We start from the raw sequence: 24,306 nt of genomic DNA, 5'->3' as shown, positions 1-24,306 counted from the left end.
TTATTGTGTATTTGCTCCATGTAAGAAGTGGACTTTTGCACATGGTGTGATGTATAACATGCAGCTGAGAGTCTTTTTAATGTGCTGCTGTAATATGAGCATCTCAGGAGTGCTGGATAACTGGCTCTTCCTGCTGTACAGCTTATTCCAATTTATTCCTTAAAATCAACCTGATAAGATTTCAAATGAACTCTTTAGCATTTAAATGAAAGTGTTTAATATTATTTTACAGCATTTGTATTTTAATATTAAATGTAAAGTACAAAGTATGCACACATTTGTTATTTCCATATAGCATTTTGATTTCTATATTGATCATTATTTGCTTAAACTAAACATTTCAAATGAACAGATTTCAATATTACTTACATTTTCAAATGTTAATAAAAATATGAACTTTTAATTAATTTTATATTTTACTATTTAGTGTAAAATAAACTTTTTAAAAACATTATTATTAATTTTTATTTAAATGTTTCAATAAAAAAGTAAAATATATATATATATATATATATATATATATATATATATATATATATATACACTGTAAAAAATTCCTGTAAATTTACGGTGAAAATAAACAGCAAAATACTGTTTTGATGTAAAAACAGCAAGTTGCCGTTTTTTACAATGCATCATGGGAAGACTTGCTCACTTCAGTTTGAGTGGTTGAGCAACAACAGTAAGGTCACTGTAATTTAACGGTTTTATACCATATTTTTTTCTGTGTACACAAGACGCCATTTTGGATTTTCTACATGAGGTAAGTTTGCAGCTCCAAATGTGACTAACTATCTGTAAAGTACCTGTTAGTTTTTAAAATCACATGTAAACATCCAATAAACACACAACTGCAACAATGATTTGACTGTGTGAATTTGAAAAGCAAGATTAGCATAAGGACTCGGTAACGTTAGTCCTCACATCTCCTGGAGCCTGGATGGATATTTTACCTGAACTTTTAGGAACAGTGCAAATGTTGAACGTTATAATTTGTGGTTACATGAACTGGTACATTGCCCTGCATTTTATGACAGATTTGAACTGCGTGCCTCTGTTTGAAACTCCAAGGTACTTACAAGAAAGGATAATTGGATAATTTGGATATTTTCGACGAGGTAAGAAGCTATATCTGTAAACGTACTATCTTTAAATTACTTATTAATTTTAAATATCATGCCATAAACATCCAATCAACATATAACCAAAGCACCTGTTTATTGAATTGCAGGATCCGACCGTGTGAATGTCTTGAGAAGAGAAAGGGGGTAACTTTAGCCTAATTTAGCAAGCTAACGATAGCTGGAGGACTCATTTTCACATCACACACAGGTAAGAATGTTAAACCTAGATTTTACATGAACTTTGAGTGAAGATTGTACAGAATCTTTTTTTTTCATGTGGTTACATGTGTAACTTGCATATTTGGTCCATTTTATTACAGATACACCTTTTCATCTGCAACTCCGGTGCTTCTAAAAATAACATTTTAAGATTGAGTGAGACCTTTGTTATTTTTACGTTATTGCAGTTGGTTTATATAGAAATTGACTAGAGTTACGATCAGATTTTATGCTTGGTAACGTTACCTAAAGTGGCAGAGCTTTTAATCTTTTTGATGATGTGAGTAAGGAGTAACTGCTATTATAATGAAAATTCTTTACAATTCATTTTTGACCAATAGATGTCTGCCACCACTGCTAATCTTGAAAAGATGGGTAACCTGCCTGTGACTCCTCATTTGATTCTGCCTGGTAAGTATTTTGTGATTAAGATAGGGAAAAAATCTAATTTGTGTCCCGCTATAGACTTTGCTGGTTTGTATTTGACGAAATAGATTCATTCATTTTTAATTCATTAAAGCAAAGTCTCATTTAGTTAGAAATGTATGTATTTGTTTTGATCTGATAAAGAAATAAAACTTGCCTAAAACTTGCCAAAGAAATAAACTTGCCTTTTAGAAGCCTAGTTATCCTTTAGTATTACTATTGACATACTATTGTCAATGTTTTAACACATGCTTAAGACATTCTGTCACTTTTCATTATCTTTGAATCTCAGATTACCTGGTTTGATTTCATGTAGTTGCTTATTATAGTTATTTAAATATTTATTTTAATTTTGAAAAATTATATTGTATGGCTTTATCACATCTTGCATAATTTTATCATGGCCCTTTCTACACCAAGCCTTTCAAAACAAATGATAAATCACATAATTAATCTCCAGAATAATTCCTAAATAATACTTTAATCAACCAATTTATTAAAGGTTCAGATGATACTTTGGGCCAGTGGATAAAACAATGGATGATCAGCATGGAAGGCAAAGTAATCTGTGAGGGAGAGCATGCACACTGGAATTCCTTCAAAGGTAATATGTTTGCACTTACATATTTTTTGTTTAATTTAGCATGAGGACTTCATGGAATAGAATATTGTTATGTCCAACTTGTCACATGTGTGTTTGTGTGTATACACTACAAGTGAAAAGTTTGGAATCAGAAATATATTTTTATGTCGTATAATAAGCTTCTTGTGCTCACAAAGGCTAAACAATACTGTAATAGAAACAAGGACAAATACAGCAAAAACTGTGATATAGTGAAATGTCAGTTAAATAGTATATACTTATCATAAACTAATTAAATCATGTACTGGTATTTTATTGCATTTAGTTTAAAATGTGATTCTTGTATTTTAAAGTTAAATTTTGATCATCATTAAAAATACTAGTCCTCAGTGTCACATAATTCTTATGGTGCTTAATATAACCATCTGCTAAGAATAAACATTTATTGTTGTTGTCATAACTTTGTGAAACAATACAATACACATTATTCATTCATTTTCTTTTCGGCTTAGTCCCTTTATTATTCCAGGGTTGCCACAGCTTAATGAACCGCCAACTTATCCAGCACATGTTTTATGCAGTGGATGCCCTTCCAGCTGCAACCCATCTCTGGGAAACATCCATACACACCCATTCACACACATACACTACGAACAATATAGCCAACCCAATTCACCTGTACCACATCTTTAGACTTGTGGGGTAAACCAGAGCACCAGGAAGAAACCCACGCAAACACGGGGAGAACATGCAAACTCCACACAGAAACGTCAACTGACCTAGCCAAGTCTCGAACCAGTGACCTTCTTGCTGTGAGGTTACAGCACTACCTACTGCGCCACCACGTCAGTACACATTATACAATACTATTTCAAAGTACCATTGAAAATTAATTACTTTTACTCATCAAACTAAATTGTTCAAGCATGAAAGTAAATTAGACAACGCAGTAGTGCTGTCACCTCACAGCAAGAAGGTTGCTGGTTCAAGCCTCGACTGGGTCAGCATTTCCATGTGGAGTTAGCATGTTCTCCTTGTGTTCGTGTGGGCTTCCTCCGGGTGCTCCGGTTTTCCCCACAGTCCAAAGACATGCGATACAAGTGAATTGGGTAAGCTAAAATTGTCTGTAGTGTATGAGTGTGAATGAGTGTGTATGGGTGTTTCCCAGTGATGGGTTGAAGCTGGAAGGGCATTCGCTGCGTAAGACATATGATGGATAAGTTGGCGGTTCATTCCGCTGTGGCGACCCCAGATTAATAAAGGGAAAAAGCCAAAAAGAAAATGAATGAAGGAATGAATAAAAGTAAATACATTTTTTATAATGCAAAAAAGATTTTAAAAAAAATTTACTTTTTTTTTTTTTATCAAACAATCGTAAAAGAATGTATCAGTTTCCAAAATACTTTGAAGCTTTTTTTTAGCACTGATCATTATAAGAATCAATATTAGTGGTTTTGTACCAATAATATAATGATTTCTTAAGGATCATGTGACACTAAATTAAATGTGAAACTACGTTCAATAAGAAAAAAAATAAAAATTGAAAATTTTGAATTATTCAAATTGTGTAGTAACTAGGGATGTAACAAAATTGTAAATACCGTCATACTGCAATAGTAATTTTTTTCAATATTACCGTAGGCGCATGACTCAATAAAACTATTTTTCTTAGAAAAGTTTGCTTAGGCGAATGAAGCGAACGGGAGGTAGCGGGAACTACAATTCCCATCAGCCCAGGCGTGGCCATCATCCTTTGCAGTCTGTTGTCGCTACATATCCAGTAATGCGGAAATGGAGTGTGGTGCTAGTAGCGGGGAAGAAAAAGAGCTGGAAATGATCAAACCTAAAGTGGGTTTCAAATCGGATGTGTGGAAGCATTTCGGTTTCTCTCTAAAAAGATACAAGAAAGGAGAAAAGGTGACAGACAAAGAAAAAACCCGGTATGCAGGCACTGCCAGACTGTTGTGAAATATAAGTCGGGGAATACGACTAAAAACAGTCATGGGGACTGCAGAACACAGCACACTTGTTAGATTGATGCAGACATTGACTTGTAATGCAAAGAGACCTCTATCTCACTCATGGCTTGTCCTCTCAAGTGGGGGAAAGACACAACGTTACCCACTGCTGTCAACCTTGGCTTAATCATATCTCTCTGTCCCAGAAACCTCAGTCCCAAATGAGAGGGTTTTTTTTCTGTTGCAGGGGACATGCCCAGAGATCCCAGCTTTTACCAGATTATAGTTATATGATCATTTCTTTAAAAAAACCATCTCTATCTAAGTGAGTGAGTGATTAAATGTTGAATGTGATGAGTTTTCAACAATACTAAATTGAAACTTTATATATATATATATATATATATATATATATATATATATATATATATATATATATATATATATATATATATATATATATATATATATATATAGTTTAATAGTTTTTTGTTATTAAAATTTAAAAATTGAAGTTCCTGTTTCGAAACTTACAGATAGATGGCTAATTTGTATGTCATTGATATGTTCAGTGCTAAGGTAAATAAACACTTTTGGCACTTTTTTCGAGTCTTTTCATTAGTTTTGTTTTTCCTGTAAATTATTCATTAAGTATGCCATTCATACCGAGGTATTATCGTACAGTGAAATTCTGATACTGTTACATCCCTAGTAGTAACACTTTAAAATTCAACATTTTTACTTTATTTTTGATTAAATAAATGCAGCCTTTGTGAGCAGAATAGCCTTTAAACATGACCTCTAAAAAATCTGTCCTTCAGATTAATATTTTAAATAGAATGCTTTACAATTATATATTTGTGCATAAACATTAGATTAGTCAAAGCCAAAATTGGAGCTAATAAACTTAGTACACGCCAGTGAATATTTTGATGAAAAAAAATAAATACAACTTTAATAATAAACAGGAAAAAAATATTACTCTGTTTAATAAAACTGTTTTGTTTAAATGCACCAATATATATTTGTCTATATTCACTGAGGAATTTATACAAATATACATTTTTTAAAGGGGCTGTTTATTTATGCTGAACACTATATGTGGTGTGTGTGTGTGTGTGTGTGTGTGTGTGTGTGTGTGTGTGTGTGTGTGTGTGTGTGTGTGTGTGTGTGCGTGCGTGCGTGCGTGTGTGCGTGCGTGCGTGCGTGGTCAAAATTATTAGCCTCCTTGATTTTTTTTTCTTTTTTCAATATTTACATATTTATGTTTAACAGAGCAAAGAATATTTCGCAGAATTTCTGATAATATTATTTCTTCTGGAGAATTTTTTTCTGATTTTTAGCTAGAATAAAAGTAGTTTCTATTTTTTTTAAAAACATATTAAGGTCAATATTATTAGTCCCCTAAAGCAATACATATTTTTGATTGTTTACAGAACAAACCATCGTTATACAATGACTTTAATTAACCTAATTAACCTAGTTAGGCGTTTATATGTCACCTTAAGCTAAACACTAGTATTTTAAGAAAATATAGGTAATTATTATCTGCTGTCATCATGGAAAAGATAAAAGAAATCAGTTATTAGTTTTTACAAATTAGTTATTAAAACTAGTATGTTCAGAAATGTTGAACAAATCTTCTCTTTGTTAAACAGAAATTGGGGAAAATATATATATATTATATTATATACAGTTGAAGTCTGAATTATTTGCCCCCTGTTTATTTTTTTCCCCAATTTCTGTTTAACGGAGAGAATTTCTTCTACACATTTCTAAACATAATAGTTTTAATAACTCATCTCTAATAACTGATTTATTTTCTCTTTGTTATGATGACAGTAAATAATATTTGACGAGATATACTTCAAGACACTTCTATACAGCTTAAAGTGACATTTAAAGGCTTAACTGTGTTAATTAGGTTAACTAGGCTGATTAGGGTAATCAGGCAAGTCATTATATAGCAATGGTTTGTTCTGTAGACTATCTAAACATTATATAGCTTTAAGGGGCTAGTAATTTTGACCATAAAATCAATATTTAAAAAAAATTAAAACTATTTTTATTCTAGTCAAAATAAAACAAAATATTATCAGATACTGTGAGCATTTCCTTGCTCTGTTAAACATCATTAGGAAAATAATGATAATAAATAATTCAAAAAAAGGGGCTGATAATTCTGACTTCAACTGTACATATATAATAGCAAATAGGGACTTTAACTATGTACACACACGTCACTGGTGTTGTTCAAAAATCAAACATTTTAACATTTGAATGCCCTTTTCATGTCTTTAATCTTCATCATATAATAATAACCTTTTTTCAGGGAAAACCATTTTAGTGCTGCAAAAATGCATGTGCTTTTTCACAAAATTTTTCTTTCAGAACAGAAAATCACTTTTGCAGATAGTTTATTTATTTTTGTAAGTCATACAGTTTTAAATACCTTGTTCACAGAAAATCTTTTATTCTTATTATTCAGATGCTTTGCTGGCATAAATCCAGAGAGGGGAACCAAGGCTGTGAGAGGAAATGTGACGTCAAAAAAAAAAAACTGGCAAGACAGTTCAGAAGAAGACCATGACTGTAAACCCCAAGGTTTCAAACCTTTTAAAGAAACTAATGGACTTTGAATGGGACTTTATTTAAAATGCAGCTTGCTTGCACCCCCCTACTTTTGCAACACAGAGGCCTTTTTTTCTTTATTTGCTGAAGCTCATTTTTGGGCTATATATTTTTATATTTTATATCCAAGACTAAATTGTAAAGTGGCTATTTATTAAATTTTTTCTATGACATTCGGTAAGTTGCTTCTTGTTGTACAATGCTGAAAACGATCTTAACATTTCTGGAGAACTTACAATTTTTGCCTGTTCTTTGGCTTAATATTTTCACAAACACAATGCAGACTTTATTTTGTGTTGTTTGAAAATAAAAAATGTGAAATATAACTTGGATTTATTTCTCTTTTTGAATCATTTTAATCTGAAATAATATGGTTAAATATGGATTGTAATTTAACAGCTTTATGCTTCTAAATAACAGATGCATGCTGTAGATAAAATGTAAAAAAGGTAGGGCACTGTATTTTTACCTTAGAATAACAGTGGTATGCTGTATTTTACAAAACAGTATCATGGTGTTAATTTAAAATGGCAGGGCACTGTATTTTTACAGTTCCATAACAGTAGATTACTGTGGCTAAAAAAACAGTATCATGCTGTTAATTTAAAACAGTAGGGCACTGTATTTTTACAGTTCCACAACAGTAGAATACTGTTGCTAACAAAAACAGTATCATGCTGGTAATTTAAAAAACGGTAGGGCACCATTTTTTTACAGTATGATAATGGCAACCACAGCTGCCAGTAGATTACCGTTTTTTTACAGGGAAATTTTTTACAGTGTATATATAATTGCGCGTGTGTGTGTGTGCGATTATCATGCCTTCGATCGCTGCATCACGATGCATTAACGATGCTTTTCATACACATTTTTATATTTTACTTAACAGCACAACAATTATTGTATTAAATTTATAAATATGTTTATATTTCTATAATATTTGTAACAATATTTTGTCCTTTAATACAAACAGTCAAAACTGTACCTTTAAAAACTTAAGTATATACAAATATATATATAAATAAACAAATATAACTATCCCTCTCCCTTTATGAGCCCTGGCGAGCGAGTTCTTGCACTCCTATGATTGATCATATGCTTAACAGAAAGGGCTGTGATTGACTCTACCGCTCTGGTGCTGTTCAGCGATGAGTAACACTGATAAATGTTGGCGGCAATCACAGCTGATCTGTGAAGACGTGGAGAAAACTCGCTCTGCAGACATGCTTGTGTCTAGATCCAAAAGTAAAAGCAGTAATAGCCGAGAGCAGAGGAAACTTTACATTACGACAGCAGGTCAAAGGTCCACCGCAAAAGAGAAAGAGAGAGAGAGAGAGAGAGAGAGAGGAGAGAGAGAGAGAAATGAAGTTTACTTTCTTTTTCTCAATCGCAGTGAAAAAGGGGCTTCTACTATAACTACAGTATTAGTGACGACTGTCCAGCAAACACTGTGAATTGTGCAGTTTCTGCGTTTTAAAGTAGTTAGAGCGTTTTAATTACTCATGCTCGCCTCCCTCGCTATAGTAAGCTAGCGCATGACGTCAGTAATAACCGGTTATGATTACTGAACCGATACCTTGTGCATCACGGTGCACCGAAGAAACAATTCATTTTGACACCCCTAACATACATAATTACATTTCAGTCAATAACATTACAATAATTATAATATCTCATTTTCAAATTTTATAAAATTATAATATACTTTAATTTTATGTATGTATTTTAATTTTAAATATTACATTTAAATACTAAAAGTAATTCACTTTAGCAAATTTCAATTAATATAATAATATTTAGAATTAAAAAACTTAAACATTATCCATTTACCACTGATAAACAAATACACTATTTGTAAAATCTGATTAAATGAAAGTGAAAACAATATTAAAATAAACATGTTTATATTACATTTTTTATATTTAAAAGTACATTTAAAATTTAGATTAAAATTAAAACATTCTAAAAATTCATTTTTTATTTCAATCTTAAAACTAAATACTTAATTTAACATTGAAATACATTTTCATGTATATTTGACTCATATAATTTAAGAAAACAACATTTTAAATAAGCAAATTTGAATATTTATTATACTATTACGCTTCTAATTTACACTATTTTTAAAATGTAAATAAATTAAGGTAAGAAAAACATTCAAATAGACATTACAGCTCATTTCACTGGCCAGTGTCAGGCGACCCAGCGGGACAGGGCGCAGCTGCTCTGGGACTCCCTGACATCCCGATCGAGCCGCATATGACTGTCTAAAACACTTTTAATGGTCAATAAAGGGGAAACGGCGGCTGTGGGTCGATAAAGCCTCACTAACATGCACGCTTTAGACAGGAGCTCTGAGATCCAATAACTATCAAAATGCTCAACAACCTGCTGTTTTTCTTGAGCATGTTTAACATAAAAAATCAGGTGCACAGTTAACAGGCTGCTACTCTTTTTAATTGTTGCAGTTATTTTTGACTGAACTGTCAATAACTCATAAATATGACCAACATTCAGACCCTTTTTAGCTCATCATTCATTCATTCGTTTTCTTTTTGGCTTAGTCCCTTTATTAACCTGGGGGCCCCACAGCGGAGTGAACCGCCACCCTTTTTAGCAACACTAAACATTTGAAAAAATAAAAAAATAAATAAATAATAATATACTTATTCAACTTAATTATTTTTACACATACAAAGATATAACAAGTGGAACATTTTAATTTCAATATAAACGGTCAAATAATAAATTATATTGATATTTCATATTTATTACAGACATATCAATGTTAATGCAAGTTGTTCGCTAGTACTTGTGAGTACCATTCAAATAACACATTGATAGTTTAATTTAAAAATCTAAACATTTTAATATTCACATAAAAGTTTTGATGACTTTATCGTAATTTATTTTAATATTTCAATACTTTCGCATTACATTTCAATATGAGCTTAAATAAATTACAAATAATTTAAATGAAGTAATGACAGTTTATTTTACTTAAAAATTTTAAAATGCAATATTTATAATAAAATTAAATACTAAAAATACATATTTGGAAATCTATAATATAATTTCAGAACACAAATTTTTCTATATCAAATGTAAACATACTAGTAATTTAATTAAAAGTACATATATATATATATATATATATATATATATATATATATATATATATATATATATATATATATATATATATATATATATATATATATATATATATATATATATATATAACAGTTCTGTCTGATTCTTGAATCTGATTGGCTTATAGCCATGCAATATTTTGCCAGTGACATCACACAAAGGCCTCTACACCTCTGTGTATTACTCCGCCTACATACAGCAAGCTACAAGCAGGCTACAGTTTGACAAATATTACAATTGTTAGACAGCAAAATGTTTCTTTGAGGCTTTTTCAGTCGAGAATGTAGTTGTTCAGATTGCAACTATGCAGTTTATTTCTAAGAATAGTGCCTATTTTAAAATATTTACAGTTTCTGAGAGCTCTTCGGCGGCCACAAGATGGTGCCAGAACCGAAAAATAAGCCCTTGCTCAGTGTGTCCTCTTGAGCGCAAATTAAAAAGTTGAAAAACGGAAGCTTCATGGTTTTAAGGTGGACCGGATAGAGTCAGTAAGGCCCCGTTTACACTGCAAGTTAAATGTGACCCAATTCCGATTTTTGCTGATTTGTGACAAAGATCGGATCTGTTCTATAACAGTGTAAACACGAAAAAAAACACATGCATTCGGATATTCAGGGATCGGTTTCAGGCCTCCTTTATATGTGGAATTAAATCAGATATAGATCGGATATGTGACAATGCGACTGTCATGTAAACAGGCAGATCGGATTTATTGAGGCATTCCTTTCTGTACATCATTAAACTTGCGACAATGTGGTGCTTCTCTGTGGTTAATGACGTAGAAGGAAGAGCGTGTGTGGAGATGCCGACGCGGCAAACAACAAAAGAGGATACAGTTGGTCAATTGGCCACAATTTGCTCTTACCAGACCTAAGATCTCTCTTGTACCCACAAATTCCTCTGAATGGTGGACGACATCAATAAAGCATATGAATCATAAGCGCAAGCTGCAATGACGGCCCTTTCCTACCTCCAAATCATTTTAAAGTTGGGTGAACTTCTTGTTGTAACTTTTGCTTTTTGTCGCTATTAATGCACGCACTGCGGCTTCACATAGAACAACTTTATTCTCTCTAACACCAGTGCACACAGGCAAACGCTACATCTTCAACTACACACACACACACACACACACACATCAGGGCCATACCATTACATAAACTGCTTGGGGGTAAATCTGGACTGAACCATTCACTGCTTTTACTACACTTCGGATATTTCGCAGAGCTAAAAACAACACAATTTTTTCCATTGTGGCTAGTCCCAGAAAGCAGGTAGTAATCGGCCAGAGCTCGGCTGACCTTCGGCGTCCCTGGCTCCGACTCGGCATTGGCGAGTGTTATCCAGTCCGAGTATGGCCCGCAGCTCGCTTGCACACACAAGCACTGGCCCGATTCCTGTTAACCATATCTGGCCCGAGTCTGTGTGTAGAGTCCGGGCCGCTTCTAACAAGTACTCGGCTTGTTTAACTGATGACAACCGATTAAAATCTTATTTTACCTAGTAATTTGTTAGCACCACGTGTAATGATAATTTGAGAGAATATCCATGGTACAACAGCAACTAAATAATAAGAATATTTTTTGTGGATGGTCGCAATGTTTAGACGCCTTTATGCATGCGCAACATCGTAAATTATATGGCAAGTGTAAACGCATGAATTGGATATGGGGCACAATTAAAACAACATATAAACAGACAGGCAAACAAATCAGATATAGGCAACAAATCGGAATTGGGCATCAAGACCTGACAGTGTAAACGGGGCCTAAGAAGCTGCTAATAAGAAGCTGGATTCCTCCTTATCACAAACACAACAGCAGTCTGGTGAGAAATCTCTGTAGACGGATGGCATTTCATGTCACTTTCAGCCTTATAATCTTAAAATGTGAGCAAAATTTGCTGTTTTGTCATCACGTTAAAGGATGTGATGCCTACGGCCACGTGCCAACGCATGCCTCCCACCAGTGCTGATATACAGCCATAGCACACTGCTACTTGTGTGATATTGCTCATACTGTATAAATATATATATTGTTGAAGTCAGAATTATTAGTCCCATTGAAATATTAAACCCGTTTATTTTTTCCCCAATTTCTGTTTAACGGAGCAGATGTTTCAACAAACAATTCTAAACATAATAGTTTTAATAACTTATTTCTAATAACTGATTTATTTTATATTTGCTATGATGACAGTAAATAATATTTTACTAGATATTTTTCAAGACACTTTTATACAGCTTAAAGTGACATTTAAAGGCTTAACTAGGTTAATTAGGTTAACTAGGCAGGATAGGATAATTAGGCAAGTTATTGTATAATGATGGTTTGTTCTGTAGATTATCGAAAAAAAAAATTTGCCAAAATAAAACAAATAAGACTTTCTCGACAAGAAAAAATATTATCAGACACACTGTGAAAATGTCCTTGCTTTATTTAAAAATAAATAAATAAATAAAAAAGATTCAAGGGGGGCTATTAATTCTGACTTTTAACTATATATATATATATATATATATATATATATATATATATATATATATATATATATATATATATATATATATATATATATATGTGTGTGTGTGTGTAAATAAAATTATTTAATATTATTTCATAAAATGTTTTATATAATATATGAACAAACGATATACTGTTTGTGTGTACTTGTGTCTAAATAAAATAAAAAGATACGGAACCCCGGAAGGGACGTAGTGGAGGAGAAAAAAAATGGGTGGGTGAAAAAAAAATAATGGGTGAAAGAAAAAAAAAATGGGTGGGAGGAAAATATATATTTCTAAGTTTTTTGCGTTCTCTCGCAAAGTTTTGCGTTACCTCGCAAAGATGTTTTGCGTTATCTCCCTCCCGTTTTTGCCGAAATTCTCCCGTATTTTACCATTCTACCCCACTTTCTTTACATTACTGTGCGTATGCTACATATGAACCAGTGAATGCATGTATAAGCGCTGACTGACAGACGCGCTTCGTACAATAAACTGATCCCAGATCAGCGTCTGTACACGCCATTTTCAGAGGAGCGGGTGTATGTTTAAACAGACAATTACACTGAATAATATGAAGTTTCTAAAGTAATGGACTGCTTTCATTATAGATCTTTGCATTCTTACAGAGACACCTCTGTTATCAAACTAAACAAAACATGAGATTCATTTGCTGCGCACTTGTTTGATAACAGAAGTGTCCCTTTAAACGGCGCGTACAGACGCTGATCTGGGATCAGTTTATTGTACGGAGCGCGTCTGTCAGTCAGCGCTTATACATGCATTCACTGGTTCAGAGGTTGCAAAGTGAAAGGCGACAATCAGCGCACAGTAATGTAAAGAAAGTGGGATAGAATGGTAAAATATGGGAGAATTTCAGCAAAAACGGGAGGGTTTACGTGAGTGAAGTGAACAGGAAGTGTTTGTGGAGAAACAGTTTTGCGAGAGAACGCAAAACATCTTTGCGAGATAACGCAAAACATCTTTGCGAGGGAACGCAAAACATCTTTGCGAGATAACGCAAAACATCTTTGCGAGGAAACGCAAAACATCTTTGCGAGATAACGCAAAACATCTTTGCGAGGGAACGCAAAACATCTTTGCGAGGGAACGCAAAACATCTTTGCGAGGTAACGCAAAACTTTGCGAGAGAACGCAAAAAACTTAGAAATATATATTTTCCTCCCACCCATTTTTTTTTCTTTCACCCATTATTTTTTTTTCACCCACCCATTTTTTTTCTCCTCCACTACGTCCTTTCCAGGGTTCCGTAAAAAGATGAATAAAAGATGAATACTTGAAGACTTTAAGCCATAATCAGCCACTATATATCTATATTCCATACTGTATTTTCCAATACTGTGCTTAAATTTCAGCAAAACATCTGTCTCTTTGAAAAAAAAGTTTATGAAAAGTTTCAGCCACATATTTCCAAATGACTTCAAATTACCTGGGGTGCACTTTCGAAAAACACTGCTAGCCAACTAAGGTTGCAAGTTGCATTGTTACAAACATAGTTTGCTGATTTAGCATTTCCCAAATCTATCGTTCCAACGAACATTTGCAAACTGCATTGCAAACTTGTACGTTTGCAACTACACCTCTGGAGCTGTAGTCAGAAGCATACAGTAGTTCCTGGTTGTGTTCTATTTCCAGTCATCCCCTTATGCCCTATACCTTTAAAACATTTTAACCTTTAAACATGGAATGATTTAAAAAAGCATTAAAGTCATCTTTCTCAGGTGTAATTTGCTTTCCAAGTATTTTTTTTACAGTTCAGTTTTAGCTATCTTCATATTGACACTTGCGTTCCCTTCGCAGTGCAATTTGAAAACATTTATGCCATTTTGAACACAGCTCTGGCTCATGACTAATAGGTGACCTATTACTTAAAAGCGGAATTTATGTTACGTCTCCAAAGCTTCTGAAAATGGTGAAAACATAAATATATAACATACGTTAGCTTTAATTTATAGTTGGTTATTTATTAAGAAATGTATCTGTATATGACAAGGGCCTGTTGGTTAACATTTCTGCAATGAAAGTAGACTTTTACAAGTAGACGATAATTTACAAAAAAACACAAGCATAACAACCTAGACTCAAACCAACTTCTGTAAAATGTGAACTGTTTACTGTATTTGAACTCCAGAAACTGCATGCGACACTGCATGCGACATTTACTCTCACCTATCTGCGGTGAGACGTGTTTGTTTAAACTGCTGTCCTGCCGCTTATTAAAAATGTTCAGGCAAATGAATGTAGGTCAGAAAGCGCAGTCCAATCCTCAAGAGGACCAACACATAAAAACACATCAAGTTTCAGTGAGCATTACAGCCCAGCTTCACCCAGGACATCTGTCTCCATCCAGATGCTGATCCTCCACACAACGCCAACATAAACATCAAAACATCTGCATTATAAAACAAGCTGATATCTACTGCCAGTGCAGAACATCGGAAAGATGTACAAGCTCTTACTGTAGTTAATGCCTTACCCTGGATTTACACTAATTATTCTTATTACTTATCATTATTTTTTGTTAGTTCCACAAAGATAACTATGAATATAAATATAACAATAAACATATTGGCATCCTGCAAATTGTTTACTTATAGTTCACACTTTTCATTTGGCTTTGACCCTTTCTGACCAGCAGGTGTCCTCGGTGAGCTACTAGTGCATCTGACGGGTAAATCTTTATTTTAAAAATTTGCGATCGCAGTTAGTGAAATGGAATCAAAAGAACTATTTTCCCCTCTGCATTTTCAAAAGATGCTGAAACTAGCACTGGATACCTGAGGTACTTTTAATTTTATACTGAGTTGCTAGCCTTGGCTTATCATTATTTAAAACCAATTAGTAGTAACCAATAAAAATCATTATTTTTTAACTAAAAGCCATTATTTATTAACCAATTTATGGTGCACAATATATTGTTTCAGCAACGTTACTGCAATGTGATCATTCGCAAGATATTTCGAGTATATGCAATGTTGAGTCTGGACAATGATTTATTATTTCGCAAGTGTTTTTTGAGGCTGTGTGAAGATTTTAAAAGCATTCAAGCCTAAGAAATTGTAACTGAAAAATTAATGATTAATTTTATTGAATTGTTTATAAAACGAAGACTATGCAGTATTATTTTACATTCGATTGTTCAATTATATAATAGTTTGACTTTAGAAAACAATAAAATGCTATTTATTTATTTAGTATATTTTTCTATATTGAAATTCTTTACTTGTCGTTTTTTGATTATATTTCATGCACTCCCCTACAGAACCGTCAATCTAAAATGAAAAATTCTTTTCAAATAGTTATTCAACTCATCTAGTGAGATTGTTTCATATCACAATATATATCACAGTCGTTCTACCATGTTTAATTTTGGTAAATGTCTATTGGTTTGTATAAAATAATAGGTTATTGTTGTGCTGTTTAACAATTAATCGTGACTAATCACGTTCAAAGTTTTTAACAGTGCAACTCTGTGTTCAGACCATCCAAGATTTAGATCACTCTTTTCAACATTGAAGATTATTAACTGAAACTTTGGTCTTTGGTAATTTATCTAAACAAAAATTCAACTGTATCAGTACTTTAAAGTCTGTATGAGATTGAAATTTACAATGTTTATTTTGCTAGCTCACATTGTTATTTGTAAAGTAAACAATTAATCTGTACATGTTAATCTTCTGACAAAATAAAGGTTATTTATTTCAACTCTGACCGTTTGTTCTGCATTTTTAGTGGTGGACCTTCTGTTAATGTCCGTTTGACGGTTTTAGTTGCAATATTCTTAGCCACGCACCTCTATGGTGCAGAAACAAAGCCCAGCCCCCTACTCAATATTCCGTTTCAGCTGGAAGTCCATAAAAAAGTAATAAAAATGTACAGACTGGACAAAATTAAAACCAGCGGCTCCTATATGGGGATGGAAATGTTGCATATTCACAAAATAAAATGAGATCCACAAATAAATCTTAGAGTTCCACAAACATAAATTATATTCACAAGAAAGTAAAATTAGCCTATCAAATCAAAAACACTCACAAATGTTTTTTTTTTATTCTACAAAAACAATTTTGCCTGACATTTATATGTGAATTGCGTCCTGTGCATTTGTAGATTAGTGTGCATTTGTGGGTAGCTCTCTGTGTATTTGTAGATTGCTGTGGGCATTTTTAGGTAGTTCTCTGTGCATATGTGGATTTTAAATTATTTCCAACATTTCATAACATTTCTAAGATGAACACTAATCCACAAATAGATGGACTCCACAAATAAATGGACTCCACCCACCTTCTACTTAAACCAATCAAATACTGGCCACAGGGTGCTGGCCACTCATTGCTCGTTCTCGCTCCAACCAACCAAAAGATACATTAAAATTGTATTAACATTATCATTACCTTTAATTTACAGCATCAGCAAACAATCCTAAGCATGTTCACAACCGTCTGGAATGCTTTCTGTTGCATAATAAAATAAACTCACAGCTCTTGCAGCATACAGGATGAGCACCAGGAATTACCATTTTGACAAATGATACGCACACATGTCCTACTTTGTTTTAAATAAACAGTGTCAAGTCACTTGTGAGTTTACATGTGCGCAAACATAATTACGCAACAGAAAGCTTGTGCTTCAGACTGTTGTGTGTGAAGACTGCTTGCAGAGGCTTTGGATTAAATGTGATGATGTTCAGTTTCTTGCAAAGACTGATTGTTTTACTTTGTAAAAGCTTAACATAACATCAGAAGTCAATGGTATAAATTTTGTGTCACATTATTATTATTTGGACTCTCAAAGTGTCAGTTATTGACTTTCATTTTATGATTTACCAAAGACCAGTTTCAGCTGAGTCTTTAATATTCTGTTTTACCAGAACAGAACAGTTAAAATGAAAAATTACCCCACAATTTACCCTCAAACCATTCTCTTTGTCACACAGTTTGAGTAGTTTTAAAGAGGAACTGTTATGGCCCTTTTTACAAGATGTAAAACAATTCTCTGATGTCCCTAGAGTGTGCATTTTAAATTTCAGCTTGAAATACCACACAAATAATATCTTATAACTCTCTGAAACTTTAATCCTAATTGTGCCATTTGTGAGATTGTTGCTTTAAATTCAAATGAGATTGTGCACTTTTCCAAAGAGGGCAGAGCTACCAATGCCTATGTGTCAGTATAGTGGCAGATTCAAAAACAAGACTAAAATTCTATGCTAATGAGGGAGAGATCATCACTAATGGGCGGGGCTTTCCTCCTCTGATGACATGTACAAATAAGACAATGTCGCATTCATATGTGTACCCATCTTATGTCATGTGTCATATCGTATAGATCACTCGGGCATAACGTGCATTTAGTTGCAGCTGTAAGTCAGTGATAGGAGTTTAGGGCTAAACAATATATGGAAATATTCTCGTTATCGCTAGGGCTGCACAATATATCATTTCAGCATTGATATCGAAATGTGCGAGTCCGCAATTGTCTTATCGCAGCAATCTGCAATGTATTCATAGTTATAGTTGACCAGATATTGCAGTTAACAACATAGTGGAGTCATTTCAGATTTTAACTTTTAGGGCCCTATCATACACTCGGTGCAATGGCGTTTTGCACTACACTGTTTAAATAGCAAATGCATTTGTGCTCATATGTGCGCCCATAGAAATTCTGGTCTGAAAAAGGAGGTGTGTTAAGGCGCATTGCTAGCGTGTTGCTATTTTGAGGAACTAAAATAGACTGCGCAATAGACCAGCCAAGAGAAGGTCTAAAGTCCAGTGCAGAGCACGTTAGTTGTGCGCCTCGCTTAAACATTGCTTAATACACACAGGATGTACAGCAATACAGAAACATCTTTACAAAAAAAAAAAAAAAGAATTAAAGAATTAAAGTATGACACAAATTATTATTTTCTAGCCTACATAAATATAAAAACCATACTTTCATGCCTTCTTCATCTCAGGGGGCTTTTTCGGTTTATTCATGACAATTTGCTTCAGTAAAATGCTATTATTATTAGTAGTATCATTTATTATATGCATATTTATATTTGTTTTTTAAAAAAGCTTAGATTTGTCCACTTGTCAGGTTTTAATAAACCATGTGAGGCATAGAATTTGTATTTGGAAATAACTCAAGTTTTTTGACCACATTTTGTTATTATTGTTTATTTATTTGTTTGCTGGAAATTAGAACAGATTTTAGAAATAGTTTTGAAACAAATCTTTGCGCTTAACAAATTAAATTAATTATGTATAGGCTAATGGAGGTCTGTGCATACAACACCATTTCCTTATCCACGAGAGTGAAAGTGAAAGTGAAGAATAAGGAAGCTCATCTCTCATTCTCGGCGCTGCAGATGTTCTGTTTAACTATTTTCTCGTTGGTAAAGTGCTCAGTTTTTCAACTTACAAAGTCTGCGTGTAAATAGCAAATGCGCTATGGCGCAATGCAACTGACTCTTAAAGAGAATGGGAGATGAGACTCTTATTGGTTTATTGTCAAAACACACCTATAACTCATTAAGAGAATAAGCTCAACCCTGTTAGACCATGTGCAGTGGCGCAAAGCAGATCCTTCAATTGTTAAAATAGCAAAAGTGGATTGGGGCATGCACTTGATGCTTTTGTGCCCTGCGCTTTGGACTTTGCGCCTGGCTCGTCAAAATAGGCTCCATAGAGTGAAAGTTTATTATTTGCATGTGTTTTTAAGGTCTGACTGTAAGAATTTGAGGAAAACTTAAACATTTGGGCACAATAAATTAAACGTTTGTAGCTTAAAGGTTAATTGTACATTTGTACTCAATAAAATGATATAGTGTTATTATTATTATCATTATTATTATTATCATTATTATTATTATACAATGATTATTTGATTTAGGCTTCTAAATAATGTTTGACTTCCCAGAAAATCATACATTTTTGTTTTTTAGAATGTTTTTTGTTGTATTTAACTATGCATGTCTTTTTAAGTAAATATTTTATGCAGATACATGTACACTCCCCCACAAAATCACCCCAATCTTTACAGTAATCTGGTGAAATTGCATTTATATCGCAATATATATAGCAGATGTTTTTTTTTTTCTAATATAATATATAATTACTTGTTTTATGGATGCACCAAAATGCAGAACAATGGCATTATAAGTTGGTGTATTTCTTTCGACACTAAGCATGGGACGATTACCGTTTTGAAGGTATATCACGGTTTGGAAAAGTCAAGGTTTTAAAACCTTGAAAAAAACGTTCCTAAGGTATGTGTAGAATTTTTTATTGACTTTTTTAGTTGTTCTTTAGGACAACAGTATCTCCAACTGAAAAATATATCCCAAGATGCCATATAAAATTGTAAAAAGTTTTTGAAATAAATGAAGACAGCAGAAGTCAATGTTTCATTTGAATTATTTAGCCTGACATGTTTACTGATCCAAAATCTTTAAAAAAAATTTCAAAATAAAATATATTGTGTTTAAATGTTTTTGTTTTCTCCAGAAATTTAAAAATAATACTTTAGAGCAGTAATCACAATACTGTCAAACCGTGATATTTTTATCCAAGGTTATCATACGGTCAGAATCTTATACCGGCCCATACCTAATCGACAGATTCAACACTGACTGTTTATCCAAATTTAACCAATCAGGTGTGGCCTTACTATCTTAATACCTGCCTACCCAGAAGGTGCTATTCTCGTATTGGCTAGAAGGTGAACCTTCAGCTGAAAATAAATAAGAAAAGCAGAAATAGAGACGTTCATTCATAATGTCAAAATATTTCCACTTCAACAGGTTTTTTTAGAACAGAAAAGTTTATTCGGTCAAAAAAAATCCATTATAACCTGTATGACCACTACATAGTCCTAAATCGTTTACCTAAAAAAAATCTATGCAAAATAAATTTTCTCTCAGTAACATCTCTCATGTTTCTCAATAAAGTGCAGTTCTATTCAAGGGAATAATTAAAAAATGTGAAATATTTCTGTAACAGAAACCCATTGATCCGCTTCATAAGACATGCATTTACACCCTGGCAGCATCTGGGTTAGTATCACGATGGATTTATGTGCATTTGGGATGTTCATGACATCCCAAACATGGCGACTATCCAACGCCTTTATACATCATTTAAGAGAAGTCAGTATAAAATGTAAAACTACTCTGACCGTATTTGTCTGATGGAAAAATATCAAATATACTCTGAAGATGGGTTGAGAAGATGAGTAAAATAATTCCTTTATTTTCCTTTGACTTGGTCCCTGATTTATCAGAGGCCTCCACAGTGGAATGAACCTCCAACTATTTCAGCATATGTTTTATGCAGCGGATGCCCTTTCGGCCAAAACTAGGAAAGGCTAAGTAGATGATGTGGTAATTTATGTGGTAGTTTAACCGTTGACATACAGAATATGAGTGTAAATCTTTACAATAAACGCACAAAAGAACTAAGATCTTGGACGAATTTGATGTGAAACTTCCTGAGTTGTTCTTCCTGACAGGACATAGGAGACATCTAGAGTCGTCTTAATCTGTAAAGAAACCTGAGAGGCTTTTAAGTCTCTTGTTTAGAAGCATCTTTAAGAAAAAACTCCAACAGGTTCTGTTTTACTAGGATGCGCAACTACACACATCACACCAAATGTCGAACAACACTTCTCAGATTCAACAAACCAGGCGGCAGACATTTCACAAAAGACACACCTTTTATTTGCATAAGCTACAGTGACTAGAGAGAAAATACAGGAAACTGAGCACCAGCTACACCCTTTTAGTCCATGCAACAGTGTGGTGGTGGTTTGCTCAAAACACCAGCGCCTGTCAGATCAGCGAGGCCTTTAAATGCCTGTAAAGGGCTTTTCATGGCAAACACCGGCCCTGCTGCTGTAATTCAGTCTTTGAGAGGAGATGGATGATGCAACAGAGGCTGACGGAGCCACATCCTCATCTGAGACACATCTAACAGCCATCTCCATCATGTCCCATCCGTCATATTTCAGCAAACATGAGCATGACGTGTCAACCCTGATGATGAACCTTAACCCAAATAAACACTTACACATGACATGTCTGTCTGATTCAAATATGACAGGTACAGGGGTTACCGTGTAATCTAATGGTGATGTATATTAAACTTCATTTTCGTTCTAGGACACAATATAATAATTATTATCATATATATAGAGGATTTCTCATCTATCTAAAGCTGTGTAACCCGTATGTATGTGTCTACGATAGAAAAGGGATGTAACAGTTGCGCAGTTGTAGATTCAGACTGTTGCATCACTGAACTACACCTCAACAGCAGGTGCTTTAATAAAGCGCTGTGTTTATCATACATTGTAAACAATTATATGGGAAAGTTACATCAACAAACGAATGTTTATTATTAATAATACTATTAATGCTTATTATTATAATTATTATTAAATGCCATTTCAGACACTCGTCCTGCACGTTAACCGACTCTTTAGTCTACAGTACTGCGTTAAACAGAGTGTGATGTAAAAGACGGATACGTACCATGTTTGTAGGGCGCGCGGGTGCTGATGATAATCTCCAGACCGGACTGAACGCGAGTCTCTCCGGGATGCGCGGGCTCTGGCGCGGCTCTGGCTGTGGACTCGATGAGAAGAAGCGCGCATGTATTCATCCGCCGCGCACTTCCTGACTCCCTCGGCCAATCACAGGCGGTGTTACAGCGCAGGGACGCCGATGCAGAACGCAGAAAACGCACTGGCCGTGCGTCCTGCTAAAACATTGACGCGTCCGGAGGATGAAGATGATGGAGCAAGTGCACAGCTGTTCACATTTACAAGTTCTCTGCTTGCCCTTTTAAAGGATTAGAAGATGTGAGTAACTTAAAGCAAACTGACTGACTTGAACTTTCTTATTTTGGGGTGTACTGTGGTCATGTATGTTTATTTACTCATGTATGACTACTAATAAGTGCACTTATGTTTGGCAACGGCCACCACACGCGACACAGTCATTTTCATACAAAGGGCTCTGAAAAAAGTGTTTGAAAATATTTTATAAAGGTCATTTTAGCCAGACCTGACTGGGTAAACTTGTAAACAAGTTAGCATTCAATTACACAAAAGAGTAAAATGAAATAATTTTATTTAAAAAATAAGTACAAAGTATAACATATTAATTATATTTCATTTTATTTATACATTTACTGGGCTATAAATATACAGTTTTATTATTTTAAATGATTATTAATCTTATAAAATGTCATTGGGAGAGGTGAATTATAGTGTAACTTTTTTATTTTTTACAAAACTGTTGCAACAAATAGATGATAGACTAAAGAATAGCATATTTACTCTGTGCTTTTTAACATATAATTTCAATTAGTGCGTAATTTAATATTAACTATTTAATAAACTGTATTTTTATACTGTTTCTCCGAAGGTCTGGCTCTTCGATAAACTCATGTGTAGGACTATTTTCTCCAGGCGGAAGGACACGTAGATTTCCCTACGCTTGAGAATTCACCGTGTCGGTTTGTTACGGAGTTGCTGATTGGTGGACGCGGACCTGCAATATTATACACAGTGTTGAGGGGGGCTTTATTGGCCGCCCTGGACCTGCAATGCACCAGGCAACAGTGTTTGAGAAGATATCCTAACAGAGATCTTATGAAAACTTTTAATTTTTTTTTTTTTTTTACATTTATTTATTCAAGCAGATTTCACTGGTATTTGCCTACATATACACTATATACATTCTGTATAAAATAGAGGAAATGCATTTCTACTTTCTATAGGTTAATGTGAGACTCATAAGTAAATCAACCTCATAAATAAAATTCGAAATATAACAAATAACATCCATAGAAATAAAAAAAAAAAATCATTAATTTTCCTTCGGCTTAGTCCTTTTATTCATCAGGGTTCGCCACAACAGAATGAACCGCCAGCTTATAATTCAGCATATGTTTTACACAGTGGATGCCCTTGCAGCTGCAACCCATCACTGGAGCTTTTATATATATATATATATATATATATATATATATATATATATATATATATATATATACTATTTATTAAGTTAAAGTCAGAATTATTAGTCCCCCTGTTTATTTTTTCCCCAATTTCTGTTTAAGAGAGAGAAGACTTTTTCAACACATTTTTAACATAATTGTTTTACTAACTCATTTCTAATAACTGATTTATTTTATCTTTTTCATGATGACAGTAAATAATATTTGACTGTTTTAAATTAGCCATCTCAAAGCCCTGATCTCAATCCTATAGAAAATTTGTGGGCAGAGTTGAAAAAGCTTGCACGAGCAATACAGCCAACAAATCTGACTAAGTTACATCAATTCTGTCAGGAGGAATTGGCCAAGATTCCTTCAAACTATTGTGAGAAGCTTGTGGAAGGATACCCAAAACATTTGACCAAAGTTATCCAGTTTAAAAGCAAAGCTAAAAAATACCAAGGAAATGTATGTAAACTTTTGACTCTCAAGAAATGAACAAACAATCTCAAAAAAAGTTCTCTCATTATTTTGGCATTCAGCAAGTGTAAATCTTTTAGGTAATCCTAATGGAGCTAAAAAAGTTAACATTTAGTATGATTTACCTTTATTTTTATTTAATTTTTTTTTAATGTTTATTTTCCTTTTTTTAGTGCATGTAAACTTCTGGTTTCAACTGTATTTTTACCAAGGCAAAGACACA

General features: G+C 33.6%; 1 protein-coding gene and 1 long non-coding RNA gene across 3 annotated transcripts in view; one reads left to right on the top strand and one right to left on the bottom strand.

The window, feature by feature from the left end:
• calm1b (calmodulin 1b) overlaps positions 1-22,195 on the bottom strand; it is a 40,489-nt gene extending 18,294 nt beyond the window's left edge. The window contains 1 exon segment of the mRNA NM_200082.1: positions 22,133-22,195. Within this exon segment, the coding sequence (NP_956376.1) occupies positions 22,133-22,135 (3 nt within the window). The 5' untranslated portion in view covers positions 22,136-22,195.
• On the top strand, positions 727-7,724 carry LOC110439135 (uncharacterized). 2 transcript variants are annotated; one of them, XR_012395791.1, is made up of 6 exons: positions 727-1,118; positions 1,232-1,332; positions 1,445-1,499; positions 1,685-1,754; positions 2,272-2,373; positions 6,799-7,724. It is a non-coding gene; the product is annotated as an uncharacterized lncRNA (long non-coding RNA). The 2 variants fall into 2 exon arrangements; XR_012395790.1 differs by lacking the exon at positions 1,445-1,499 and having other exon boundaries at positions 1,006-1,118; positions 6,799-7,244.
• Positions 22,196-24,306: the final 2,111 nt, after the last annotated feature.

Source organism: Danio rerio, chromosome 20 (genome assembly GCF_049306965.1).
Source record: "Danio rerio strain Tuebingen ecotype United States chromosome 20, GRCz12tu, whole genome shotgun sequence".
In the NCBI taxonomy this organism is placed as follows: domain Eukaryota; kingdom Metazoa; phylum Chordata; class Actinopteri; order Cypriniformes; family Danionidae; genus Danio; species Danio rerio.
Note: the sequence above shows the minus strand (reverse complement) of the source record. Positions and strands in the feature narration are given on the sequence as shown.